The sequence below is a fragment of the Hypanus sabinus genome, chromosome 12, assembly GCF_030144855.1.
Source record: "Hypanus sabinus isolate sHypSab1 chromosome 12, sHypSab1.hap1, whole genome shotgun sequence".
Taxonomy (NCBI): domain Eukaryota; kingdom Metazoa; phylum Chordata; class Chondrichthyes; order Myliobatiformes; family Dasyatidae; genus Hypanus; species Hypanus sabinus.
This window is the reverse complement of record NC_082717.1, coordinates 61,633,928-61,647,326: the sequence shown is the minus strand read 5'-3', so window position 1 is coordinate 61,647,326 and position 13,399 is coordinate 61,633,928. Positions and strand designations below refer to the sequence as shown.

The following is a 13,399-nucleotide window of genomic DNA, read 5'->3' as shown; positions in this document are numbered from 1 at the left end:
TGGACCTGGTAGTGCATTGCACAGATTCACTATTCTCTGGCTACAAAAAAAAATCCCCCTTACTCCTGTTCTAAAAGGTCGCCCCTCAATTTTGAGGCAGTGCCCTTTAGTTCTGGATACCCCCAACATAGGAAACATCCTCTCCACACTCATCCTATCTAGTCCTTTCAACATTCAGTAGGTTTCAATGAGATCCCCACCCCCAACATTCTTCTAAATTCCAGTGAATACAGGCCTAAAGCTGCCAAACGCTCCTCATATATTAACCCCTTCATTCTTGGAATCATCCTCATGAACCTCCTCTATAATCTCTCCAAATACAACACATCCCTTCTGAGATATGGGGCCCAGAACTGTTGACAATACCCCGTACAGCCAGACTTGTGTTTTATAAAGGCTCAGCATTATCCCCTTGCTTTTATATTCTAATCCCCTTGAAATAAATGCCAACATTGCATTTGCTTTCTTTACCATAGACTCAACCTGCAAGTTAACCTTCTGGGAGTCTTGCATGTGGACTCCTAAGTGCCTCTGCACTTCTGATGTTTGAAACTTCTCCTCATTGTTCCTTTTGCCTTGATGCATTATCATTGATTTCTCAACACTATTCCATCTGCCTTCTTTTTTGCCCTGTCTTCCAATTTGTCTGCTGCAGGTCCTGCTGCAATCGCATTGCTTCCTCAGCACTACCTACCCCTCCACCTATCTTTGTGTCCTCCACAAACTTTGCCATAAAGCCATCAATTCCACTGAATTCTCATGTGATTAAGCAATGGAAGGAATGCCAATGAGTGTATTTGATTCTACACTAACCAACTCCAAATAAATACAGCCAAAAATAAATAACTGATAAGTAAATCAGGAAGAGAATCTCTTGTTTCAATCTCCTTCTTATTCTCACTGCTTCCTCACTTGGCAGAAGCACAGAGGCCAAACTCAGTAATTTAAACACAGACCTGACAAAGATCAGATATTCATCCTGGGGCCCATTCACGTCAACTACATAAGGTCCTGCATTCAACTATTAAGTAGGGAGCATCAGTTTTTTAAAAATATAAGATACAAGCTAATCAGATACTTAAATGCTAATGCCTGGTTAAAAACTGCAGAATGTAACTAAACGCCCTCAATGCCAATCAGTTGCTTGAAAAATAAAAGAGCAGCCCCTTTCATGACCAAGGTTAAACAGTACACTGAGCACTACAGTGTTGTTCATCTGTACCAGCAAAATGACACAAGCCACTAAAAGTCTGGTCTTCACCAAGTTTTGAAAGAATTATGTACAAGACAATGACTCTCTGCATAATCCTTGACAAAATTCAATATGTAAGGCTGTAAATAATTATTATTTAACTTGCCTAGCCGTCCACTATGTAAACAGAAAACTTGAATTCTGATGACATTGAAATTTTGTGCAGCTGTGAAGGAGATTATGCTTTGGAACTTGCTGTGCTTTACTGTTATTTAGGCAAGAGAATATCACACTCCTGCATTTTCTTTCAGATAACTTGATAAACAGAATGTAGATCAGGTCAGTTATTTTCAGCTACAAATGATCTGAAGAAATCAATGTTGCATTTGTTTGGTCAGTACTTACGACAGTCTGCTGGTTCACCTGAATCACCTCATCACCAGCATGAATCTTTCGTGTTCTATCAGCAGGTGACTATAAAACAGAATTGAAACTGGTTAAATATTTAATCATGACTGCCTCCTCAAAGCAGTGAAGTTACACCTCGCATACCAGAATATTCACATTTTCCTGCATCATTTATCTTGATATTTAGTTCCACCCTCCTTCATAACTATGTCAATGAATGCACAAAGTATACCTTTGAGATAGAAAGACACTAACCAGATGGTAACTATTTAAAACTCCTCTGTTAATGCCCTTTCTGTGTGATGAAATTGGTTACCTAGCAGACATCCAAGGTTGAAGGATACATCAATATTCTGACCTTTACCTCAGATACTGTCACTTGGCTATGTGACCAAAAAAACTTTGAACTTTAGACCTATAAAGCATTCACGATCTTTGTCAAAAAGATTGAAAGAACAAACACCTTTCTTACATTTTCAGTTGTGCCAGTTACAATGTGCAATCCATCATAGGTTGATTTAATATACATGCCCTAGAAAAATAAAAGAAAAAGTCAATCAGATTGACTAAAAACCAACAAAGCCATTCTAGCACAACATTGTCCATTTAACTCACTCGTATTGCTGTACTTCGAGTACAAAGGGTCAAGCTCTAAATCTTGAGGGCTTAAATATCAAAAAGATAAAATTTGTTTCAGGAAAGGGAGGGAATAAAATAACAGGATGAGCTAATATAAACGGACAAGGCTTGCTTGCATTAGTTTTGACAGAATACCATGCATTATCTGTAGGAACATGGGTTTATATCTTTATACAAGAAAACCAGCAAAATATTTTATAATATTCTTAAATTTGATGAATGACCGCTGCTTCATTAACACTCAAACAGCTCAACACAACATCTGGGACAAAGATGACAGTTTGATTGACCCACTAACATATTCACTCCCTCTCTGAGCATTGCTGCTGCACTATCTACAAAATATACTGTAGACACTCACTTATACTAGCAGCCCCTTCCAGACCCGAGTCCCCTACTGTCAAGGAAATCGGAGAGTCAGTACTTCCTATGCCAAGGCATGCACATGACCTTTACCTGGAAAGTTATGCAGCACTGCTGCTGGGTGTGTAACCAGTTCCAGGCAACTCGTGATCACCTTCTTAACAGAAGAACAGGCAAAATGTATTGGTTGCTTCAATGACCAATAATGGCCCATCATGAATGACCCTCACCATCCCTCTTTTCATTTCTGTCAGATACATGATGCTGAAGACACACACTCATTGCCAAGGAAAAGCTCTGCCATCAGCTCTGAACAGACCAGGAAGCCAGGAACACTACCACACTTCTTACAGTACTTATCTTTAATATTTCTTATTGCAACTTACAGTAATTTTAAAAAATGTACTGCACTGGTACTGCTGTCGCAAAACAACAAATTCCATGACATCTGTCAGTGAAAATAACCCCAATTCTGATTTTTTCATCATAAAGAAAACATCTTTTACACTATACTTAACATATCTACACCTACAGAAAGATAAATAATGCTGACCAAGTAGTCTGCACAACTTAGTGCATCATCACAGTCATCCACTCTAGGGCAAAAAAGCCCCTCCTTGAGGTTCAATGCCAAAAACTGAACTTTAGCTCAATCTAACCAGAGCCTTAATGTTTATATATCAGAAAGGCCAACATTAATAAGGTCTTGAGGCATTAATTAATTAAAGCATTAAAAATACCTTGATGGGAGTTATATACAGACCTCCAAACAATAGCAAAGGTGTGGGCTACAAATGACAACAGAAGATAGAAAATGCATGCCAAAAGGATAATGATATGACACTCATGGGGAATTTCAATATGCAGGTAGATTGGGACAATCAGGTTGGTGTGAGGTCCCAAAAGGGGGAATTTGTAGAATGCCTGCAACATGACCTTTTAGAGCAGCTCATGGCTGAGCCCACTAAGGGTGTTAAGCAATGAACCGGAATTGATTAGAGAGCTTAAGGTAAAGGAACCCTTTGGGGCCAGTGATCATAATATGATAGATTTCATCTTGCAATTTGAGAATAAGGAACTAAAGTTAGATGTACCAGTATTACAGTGGAGTAAAGGGAAATAGAGGCACTGGAGAGGAGTCGACCAGAATTGCTTGGAAGTGGAACTAGCAGGGATGACAGCAGAGCAGCAATGGCTGGAGTTTTTAAAGCAACAATTCAGAAGACACAGGACAGATAAATCCCAAAGAAGAAATATTCAAAAGGCAGGATGACACAACAGTGACTGCCAAGAAAAGTTAAAGCCAATATAAAAGCCAAAGAGAGGACGTATAAAGGAGCAGAAGCTAGTGTGAAGTTAGAGGAAATTTCACAGCACGTAAGGGTAGAGAACTCCAAGGACATGGTTCTCAGAAATCTCTCAATCTTGATCAACAAGAGGTGATCTCTTTCTTAAACCGTACACCTTATTTCTAGATATCTCCGCTGGGGAAAAATCCTGTCAAGGTCCACACTGGGAATATGCTTCTCTACATACTACCGATCTTTTTTCCATATAGGGTAAACAAAATGAACCTTCTTTCACACAGTCTGCAATGGAGTTACATCTTTAAATATGGAGACCAAAACTATGCATAGTAACATAGGGTCTCACCAATTGTACACCTCACTTATATTCTATAACACATTTAATGCCCAACAATTCATTGACCTTCTTAATTACCTCTGGACATTTCAGACTACATTTTATAATTAATGCAGAAACCCAGGTAATTGGAAAGGGTTCACAAACCGTTTCTTGAACTATACATTGAACTCTTTGCGACAATGTATTCAAATACTCACCATCTGGTGAACAATATATCACATTTAAAAGCTGCTCCTCAAATGCAAAGAAAGCATGCAGATTCCAAAAATTCTTAGCATTACAACCATCAAGCCTAGGCAGGTTCCTTGGTAAAACGGATTAAATATTAGCTGCCTAACAACAGGTTTATGAGATTCACAATGTTGATAGTTCGTGCAAAAGATAATGTTGCCTCTAAGGATCCTTGCAGTTTTAAAATCTGGGAGTCAACCATCACTGCCAACCAGGTTTGTCTGAGTAGCAATTGATTTCTGTTAACTTGGACTTGAAAAAGGAAAATGAATGAAAGAACCTGCAAATCACTTTCACTGGTGCAGTTTGGTGCAGACATTTTCCAAAATAAAGTTTAAAAATTCGAAAACCGAAGCAGCTGAACTTAAAAGGTAATCACCTTGACATATTTGTGCCTATGTAACAACACTGCACATTGTGTTCCAGGGAACCGGATTTCAGAAGTAGATTACATCTGAAGCAGTCATGCATGTTTAACAGAGAACCAAGGACAAGATTTCTGCCTCCATGTTAAACTGTCAAAATTCTCATGTCCACAAGATACAGGAGCAGAAATAGGCCATTTGGCCCATCAAGTCTGCTCTGCTATTTCAACATGGGTAATTCATTTTCCTCTCAGCCCCAATCTCCTGCCTTCTCCCCATAACCCTTCATGCCTGCCCAATCAAGAATCTATCAAACTCTGCCTTAAATATACATAAAACTTGGCCTTCACAGAATTCCACAGATTCATCACTCTCTGGCTAAAGAAATTCCTCCTCATCTCCATTCAAATAGGACACCCCTCTTTTCTGAGGACGTGTCCGCTGGTCTTACACTCCCACCAGAGGAAACATCCTCTCCTCTTCCACTCTATCAAGGCCTTTCACTATTGATGGATTTCAATTAAGTCACCCCTCATTCTTCTGAATTCCAGCAAATATAGGCTCAGAGCCATCAAATGTTGTTCATATGACAAGCCATTCAATCCTGGAATCATTCTTGTGAATCTCCTTTCAACCCTCTCCAGCTTCAGCAAAATCTTTCTAAGATTAGGGGCCCCAAACCTGCTTAGAATACTCCAAGTGAGGCTTCACCAGTGCTTTATGAAGTCTCAACATTACATCCTTCCTTTTATATTCTAGTCCTCTTGAAATGAATGTGAATGTCGCATTTGCCTTCGTCACCAAAGCCACAATTTGAAAAGTAACCTTTGGGGAATCCTGTACATGGACTCCCAAGTCCCTTCGTGCCTCTGATTTTTGTATTTTCTCTCCATTTAGAATATTGTCAGCCCTTTAATTTCTTCTACCAAAGTGCATGACGACACTCTTCCCAACATTATATTTGCCATTTCTTTGCCCATTCGCTTCATCTGTCCAAGTTCTTCTGTGGCATCTCATAGAAACATAGAAAATCTACAGCACAATACAGGCCCTTTGACCCACAAAGCTGAGCTAAACATGGGTTACACCTTGCCTTCTATTTTTCTAAGCTCCATGTACCTATCCAGGAGACTCTATGGTATCCGCCTCCACCACCCCAATTCAATGCACTCACCACTCTCTGCGTAAAAAACTTCACCCTGACATCTCCTCTGTACTGGCTTCCAAGCACCTTAAAACAGTGCCCTCTCATACTAGCTATTTTAGCCTCTCATTCTCTGTCTCTCCAAGGAGGAAAGGCCAAGTTCACTCAACCTATTCTCATAAGGCATGCTCCCCAATCCAGGCAACATCCTTGTAAATCTCCTCTGCACCCTTTCTACAGTGTCCACATCCTTCCTGCAGTGAGGCAGCCGTAACTGAACACAGTATTCCAAGTGGGGTCTAACCAGGGTCCTGTATAGCTACAGCATTATCTCTCGGCTCCTAAACTCAATCCAACGATTGATGAAGGCCAATGCACCATATGCCTTCTTAACCAGAGTCAACCTGTGCAACAGCTTTGAGTACCTTATAGACTTGGACCACAAAATCCCTCTGATCCTCCACACTTACTTTTAATGCTATATTCTGCCATCATATTTGACCTACCAAAATGAACCACCTCACACTTACAGGCAAGACAGGCGAATCTGAAGATGCTGGAAATAAATAAAAATACAAAATGCTGGCAGAACTCAGCAGGCCAGACAGCATCTATGGAAGGGGTTAGTGACAACGTTTTGGGCCGAAACCCTTCATCAGGACCTCACACCTCACACTTAGTTGGGCTGAACCCCATCTGCCACTTCTCAGCCCAGTTTTGCAACCTATCAATGTCCTGCTGTAACCTTTGACAGCCCTCCACACTATCCACAACACTCCCAACCTTTGTGTGATCAGCAAATTTACTAACCCATCCCTCCACTTCCTCATCCAGGTCATTTATAAAAATCACAAAGAGTAGGGGTCCCAGAACATATTCTGAGGCACATCACTGGTCACCTGCCACCGTGCAGAATATGACCCATCTACAACCATTCTTTGCCTTCTGTGGGCAAGCCCGTTCTGGATCCACAAAGCAAGTCCCCTTGGATCCCATGCCTCCTTACTTTCTCAATAAGCATTGCATGGGGTACCTTATCAAATGCCTTGCTGAAACCCATATACACTACATCTACTGCTCTTCCTTCATCAATGTGTTTAGTCACATCCTCAAGTAATTCAATCAGGCTCGTAAGGCACGACCTGACTTTGACAAAGCCATGCTGACTGTTCCTAATCATATTATGCCTCTCCAATGGTTCGTAAATCTTGCCTCTCAGGATCTTTCTATCAATTTACCAACCACTGAAGTAAGACTCTATCGTCTATAATTTCTTGGGCTATCTCTACTCCCATTCTTGAATAATGGAACAATATCTGCAACCTTCCAATACTCCAGAACCTCTCCCATCCCCATTGATGATGCAAAGATCATCTCCAGAGGCTCAGCAATCTCCTCCCTCGCCTCTCACAGTGGCCTGGGGTACATCTCAACCGGTCCCAGTGACTTATTCAAATTGATGCTTTCCAAAAGCTCCAGCCCATCCTCTTTCTTAATATCTACATGCTCAAGCTTTTCAGTCCACTGTGGGTCATCCCTACAATTGCCAAGATCCTTTTTCTTAGTGAATTCTGAAGCAAGGTACTCATTAAGTATCTCTGCTATCTCCTCCGGTTCCATATACACGTTTCTACTGTCACACTTGATTGGTCCTATTCTCTCATGTCATATCCTCTTGCTCTTCACATACTTGTAGAATGCCTTGGGGTTTTCCTTAATCTTGTCTGCCAAGGCCTTCTTATGGCCCCTTCTGGCTCCCCTAATTTCTTTCTGAAGTTCTTTCCTGCTTGCCTAATAATCTTCTAGACTTCCATCATTACTTAAGTTTTTTGAACCTCTCATAAGCTCTTCTTCTTGACTAGATTTACAACAGCCTTTGTACACCACGGTTCCTGTCCCCTACCATCCTTTCCCTGTCTCAATGAAATGTACCTATTGGCAGAACCCTACACAAATATCCCCTGAACATTTGACTCATTTGTGCCATACATTTCCCTGAGAACACTTGTTCCCAATTTATGCTTCCAAGTTCCTGCCTGATAGCCTCATATTTCCCCTGACTCCAATTAAACACTTTCCTAACTTGTCTGTTCCTATCTTTCTTCAATGCTATGGGAAAGGAGATAGAATTGTGATCACTATCTCCAAAATGCTCTCCCACTGAGTGATCTGACATCTGATCAGGTTCATTTCCCAATACCAGATCAAGTACAGCCTCTCCTATTGTAGGCTTATCTACATATTGTGTCAAGAAACCTTCCTGAACACACTTAACAAACTCCACCCTATCTAAACCCCTCACTCTAGGAAGAAGCCAATCGATATTTGGGAAATTAAAATCTCCCACCATGACAGCATTGTTATTATTACACCTTTCCAGAATGCCTCCCTATCTGCTCTTTGATGCCCTTGTTACTACTCGGCAGCCTATAAAAAAACACCCAGTAGAGTTATTGACCCCTTCCCAACTTCCAACCACAGAGACTCTGTAGACAATCCTTCCATGTCTTCCTTTTTTCCTGCAGCTGTGACACTATCTCTGATCAACAGCACCACACCTCCACCTCTTTTGCCTCCCTCCCTGTCCATTCCGAAACACCTAAAGCCTGGCACTCGAAGTAACCATTCCTGTCCCTGAGCCATCCAAGTCTCTGTAATGGCCACCATATCATAGCTTCATGTGCTGATCCACACTCTAAGCTCATTGCTTTGTTCATAATACTCCTTGAATTAAAGTACACACCTCAAACCATAGGTCTGAGCGCATCCCTTCTCTATCACCTGCCTATCCTCCCTGTCACACTGCCTTCAAGCTTTCTCTATTTGTAAGCCAACCATCCCTTCCTCCGTCTCTTCAGTTCGGTTCCCACCCCCCAGCAATTCTAGTTTAAACCCTTCCCAATAGCCTTAGCAAACCTCCTCGCCTGTATATTGGTTCCCCGGGATTTAAGTGCAACCTGTCCTTTTTGTACAGGTTACACCTGCCCAAAAGAGGTCCCAATGATCCAGAAATCTGAATCCCTGCCCCCTGCTCCAATCCCTCAGCCACACATTTATCCTCCACCTCATTCTATTCCTATTCTCACTGTCGTGTGGCACAGGCAGTAATCCTGAGATTACTACCTTTGAGGTCCTGCTACTCAACTTCCTTCCTCACTCCCTGTAGTCTGTTTTTCAGGGCCTCTTCGCTTTTCCTACCTATGTCATTGGTACCAATATGTACTGCAACCTCTGGCTGTTCCCCTTCCTACTTCACTTCAGGATAGAATAGACATGATCAGAAACATCCCAGGCCCTGGCACCTGGGAGGCAAACTACCATCTGTGTTTTTTTCCTGCCGTCTGACCCCCTAACTATAGAGTCCCCTATCACTGCTGCCATCCTCTTCCTTTCTGCAGGGTTACTCTCTAGCATCTGACTCCTGCCCTTCAGTCTCCTGACTGTTACCCACTTATTCATCTCCCGAGGCCCTGGTGTGACTATCTGCCTATAGCTCCTATCTATCACTTCCTCACATTCTCTGAGCAGACGAAGGTCATCGAGCTGCATCTCCAGTTCCCTAACACAGTGTCTAAGGAGCTGCAGCTTGACGCAGCTGGAGCAAATGCAGTCGTCCAGAGGGCTGGGAGTCTCCAGGACTTCCATCTGACACCGAGCACAGAACACTGGCCTCACACACATACTTCCTGTCTGTATTCAACACAAGCAACCTACTTCACCTTGATGCACTATCGCCGAAGCCTCGTTGAGCCAAAGCCCTCCTAAAATGTCTCCCTCTACTCCGCCACCTGCTCATCTGACACTCACTCTATAAAGCTGTCTCCTTTTAAACTCTTGTCACTGTTTTAACTATACTTCCTCAAAACTACCTGCCCCTCCACTCCCCTTTGTATAATCTGCAATAACTTAGGCAAAATAGTAACTTTCATATTTTTCCTTAAAGCAAGAGGTATCTGTGAACTACTGCTGTACGAGAGATGAATGTGTTCCTACACTGTAATTGGGAGAGAGAGAGCAAAATAAAGATCTTGATCCAGCCATATGAAAAGGTTGATAACAGGCATTTAAAGAAAGATGGTGGCAGTGTGAGATCTGACATTGTCCATGCCACATGAGCAGTGGTAGTAGAAATGCCACCACTTGGAATAAGTATGATGTTCTTCTCAGGGGGTAGTCTGTTGTCTCTAGTGGCTGTAGAGGCCAATCAAGGATCCACACATTCCTGTGCAGTGAGGGTAGTTGTCTCTTCCGGTTATTCAGTCTTTCCTTTCAAAGCTGCACTCATTCACTGTGGCATAATGGAGGTCGTTCTCATTTCACACAGCTCCTTCGAATAGATTTCCTCCAGGTGCATCCATTGAGTGCCATGTCCTCCCAATATCTTAGACCTTATCTCCCATTTCTTCATGCTGATTTGATGTCATCTTCAAAACATTTCCTTTGCCCACAAGGTCCTTGCTAACCTTCCCTCATCTGGGAAGTAAAGGTTCTGTTTGGGGAGATGCGAGTTATCCATATGGATAACATGACCTATCCATCAGATTAGGTATTGCTTTGTTGAGGAAGAAATGCTGTTTCATGTTGGCCTCCTCCAGCACTCTGGTGTTAGTGCATGTCCTTCTCGCTCATCCTCAAACTTTTTTGTAAGGATTCAAAAAAAAACGTTATACAACAGGTCACCATTACTGTGAACGATAATAATCATCCTGCATAAATTTATGGTCTAAATATGTTACAAAACTAGCCCAAGCCTTGCTGCACATATATACCTATTAATTAATTACAAAGAGCCAAACAGTGCAGAAGTGTGAGATACTGTCACTTCCAGCATGAACGAGTTATGGCTTTGCATTAGACAGCAACTGGCTGTGGCAATCGACTGAGAAATAATCCAGTTATTCACTTTATAACTTCCATAATTTTACAGATAACCAAGGTAGATTGTTCAGTAAAATTGGTAAATTCGTTTATTATTGACACAAATACCAAGGTGCAGTGTAAAAAAAAAACTTGTGTTGCATACCAGCCACACAGATCCACAGTCAATATCTCCTTGATATCAGAAAGTTAAATGGCGGAATACTGATCTATGGTGAATGATGCTGAGAACAAATGGCCTGGAAAATTTATCCTTGCAGAATTTCTGGCTGCCAGAAGATAAACCATTTTTGGATATGGATTACCACGAATGATCTTTGATGATGACTCATCCTACACCATACAGATCAGCTGCCCAATCCAAGCATGACAAAACAGGTTTTGCTTCCAAACCCCTCTCTCCCACCCTGGTTTGAGCCAGATGCATACTCTGATGAAATACTTGGTTTCAGGTTATGCTCGGTCATCTCAGACTAGCAGGGTGCCCTGCTGAATTTTAACCACATCTGGCTTTCTTTTGATCAATTTTGTTTCATTCTCAAATATGTCAGATACTATATTTATTGCAACAGTTGGATAGACTGTGAAATTAATAAGTGCTTGTGTTTGGAACAACCTGGTTTTGATTAGGTTCAAGCTGAGATCTCGGCACTCACTAAGGCCTCGGTGGAGTGCAAGAGTTTTGGTTAGACTTGTTGACAATGGGATTATTTAGCTCTTTTTAGGCTGAGTTAAATGGCACAAAAGGAGGCCCTTTGACCCAACAAATCCATGCTGATCATTAAGCACATATTTGCACTCACGAATCCTATTTTATTCTCCATGCATTCCCTTGAATACTCTCACTCACCTATACCCAATGGCAATTAACCTATCAAGCTGCACAACTCTGGGATGTTACTGGAACCCGATGCACTGAGAAAGTACACCCTTACACTGCACCAGATTAGTTTAATCTCTACTGTAACCCAACAGATGCACTGAAAATTCTTCTAAATGTTAACACAGGAGTCAGTCATCAGAAACTGTCTTATGAACAGAAGTATCTGCAACATATACATCTGTGACAGTAAAACTATTCTCTTGTTTGTCTCATACCCCAATGTCAGTCAACTAACTTTTAGCACATTGCCAACTTGGACACTGGTGGCAGTATTGTCTATACTCAAGCCTCGCACTCAGTGCATGTTTTGTGCTGTTGCTGCCTTCAGACCTTCCTTCTGGTTCGATTCAAAATTAAGGAGCACCGTTTCACTGGACAAGGATAGATTTAGGCAAGGAGGTGATTTTGTTATTGCACGAGATACCACAGATGCTGGAAGGCATGCGCAACACTCAAAATGCTAGAGGAACTCAGTAAGTCATGTAGCACTTATGGAGGAGAATAAGCAGTTGGGAGTTTTGGGCTGAGACCCTGTGTCAAGGCTGGAAAGGAAGGGGATTTGAAGACAGGACAAGAAGATTGGGGAGAAGGATAAGAGTACAAGCTGGCAGGTGATAGGTAAGACCAGGTGAGAGGGAGCAAAATTTCATTTTCCATCTGGATAGCCTTTAACCTGAGAGCATGAACATTGATTTCTCTTCTATTCCCCATTCTGGTTACCCTCTCAACTCTCTGGTTACCTTCCTCCTTCCCTTGATTTCATGGATCATTGGCCTCTCCAATTAGATTTCTTTTTCTTCTGCCCTATACCAGTTCAACCTATCACCATCCAGCTTCTTACTTAAACTCTCCTTCCCCCACCACCCACCTCCTCCCTCACAAGGTCCTACCCATCACCTACCAACTTGTACTCCTTCTTACTACCTTCCTATTCTGCTCCTGCCCCCCTTCCTTTCCAGTCCTGATGAAGGGTCTTGGGCTGAAATGTCAACTGTCTATTTCCCTCCATAGAGGCTGCTTTCTTGCTGAGTTGCTCCAGTATTTTATGATATGATGTTTTATCCCTTTAACTTGAAGCTGGGGACATTTAATGGTATCACTATTCTCTTCGCGTCCTTGTCAACACACCTATCCGACTATCACTGTGCCCACTCTCCTAATGCAATGTGAAAAGTTATCCAGTGGAATTTACATAAAGCTCTGCAATGCTGAAACCAAATGATTATTCAATCCATACAAGAGCTCGATTAAAAACACCTGTCAGACAATTGTTTATTTCTCCAAAATTTATAAAGTTCAAAATCTCCATGGAGGTAAAACGTTCGGATAATACTTAGTGAAATATGTGCTGGATCTCCAAAGTAATTTGGCAAGACTCCAGCATGCCAAACAGATGTTAGCTAGTCTGTTTTGGCCAAGACTGAGTGAACCCTACAGATTGAGATGTCCTGTTTTTGTCAATAATTGTGAATACCAATAAGCTTCAATCCTCTTTAGATGTTTATCCACAGAGAACAGAAATGAAATTAATTGCTATCCCTTTCCTTCACTTTGATTCATTATACACAGAGCTGCAGATTTACTTGGTGTTTCTTCCCAAGAACTAGTCTGATTCAGTACATAATTTGACTTGACAATTGAGAAAAAAA

General features: G+C 41.7%; 1 protein-coding gene across 2 annotated transcripts in view; it reads right to left on the bottom strand.

The window, feature by feature from the left end:
- Nucleotides 1-13,399, bottom strand: part of cnksr3 (cnksr family member 3) — a 108,951-nt gene that overhangs the window by 20,196 nt on the left and 75,356 nt on the right. For both annotated transcript variants that reach the window (XM_059986053.1, XM_059986054.1), the window contains exons 7-8: nucleotides 2,073-2,132; nucleotides 1,598-1,666 (exon numbers count right to left, since the gene is read on the bottom strand). In XM_059986053.1, the coding sequence (XP_059842036.1) occupies nucleotides 1,598-1,666; nucleotides 2,073-2,132 (129 nt within the window). The remainder of the gene's footprint in view (nucleotides 1-1,597; nucleotides 1,667-2,072; nucleotides 2,133-13,399) is intronic.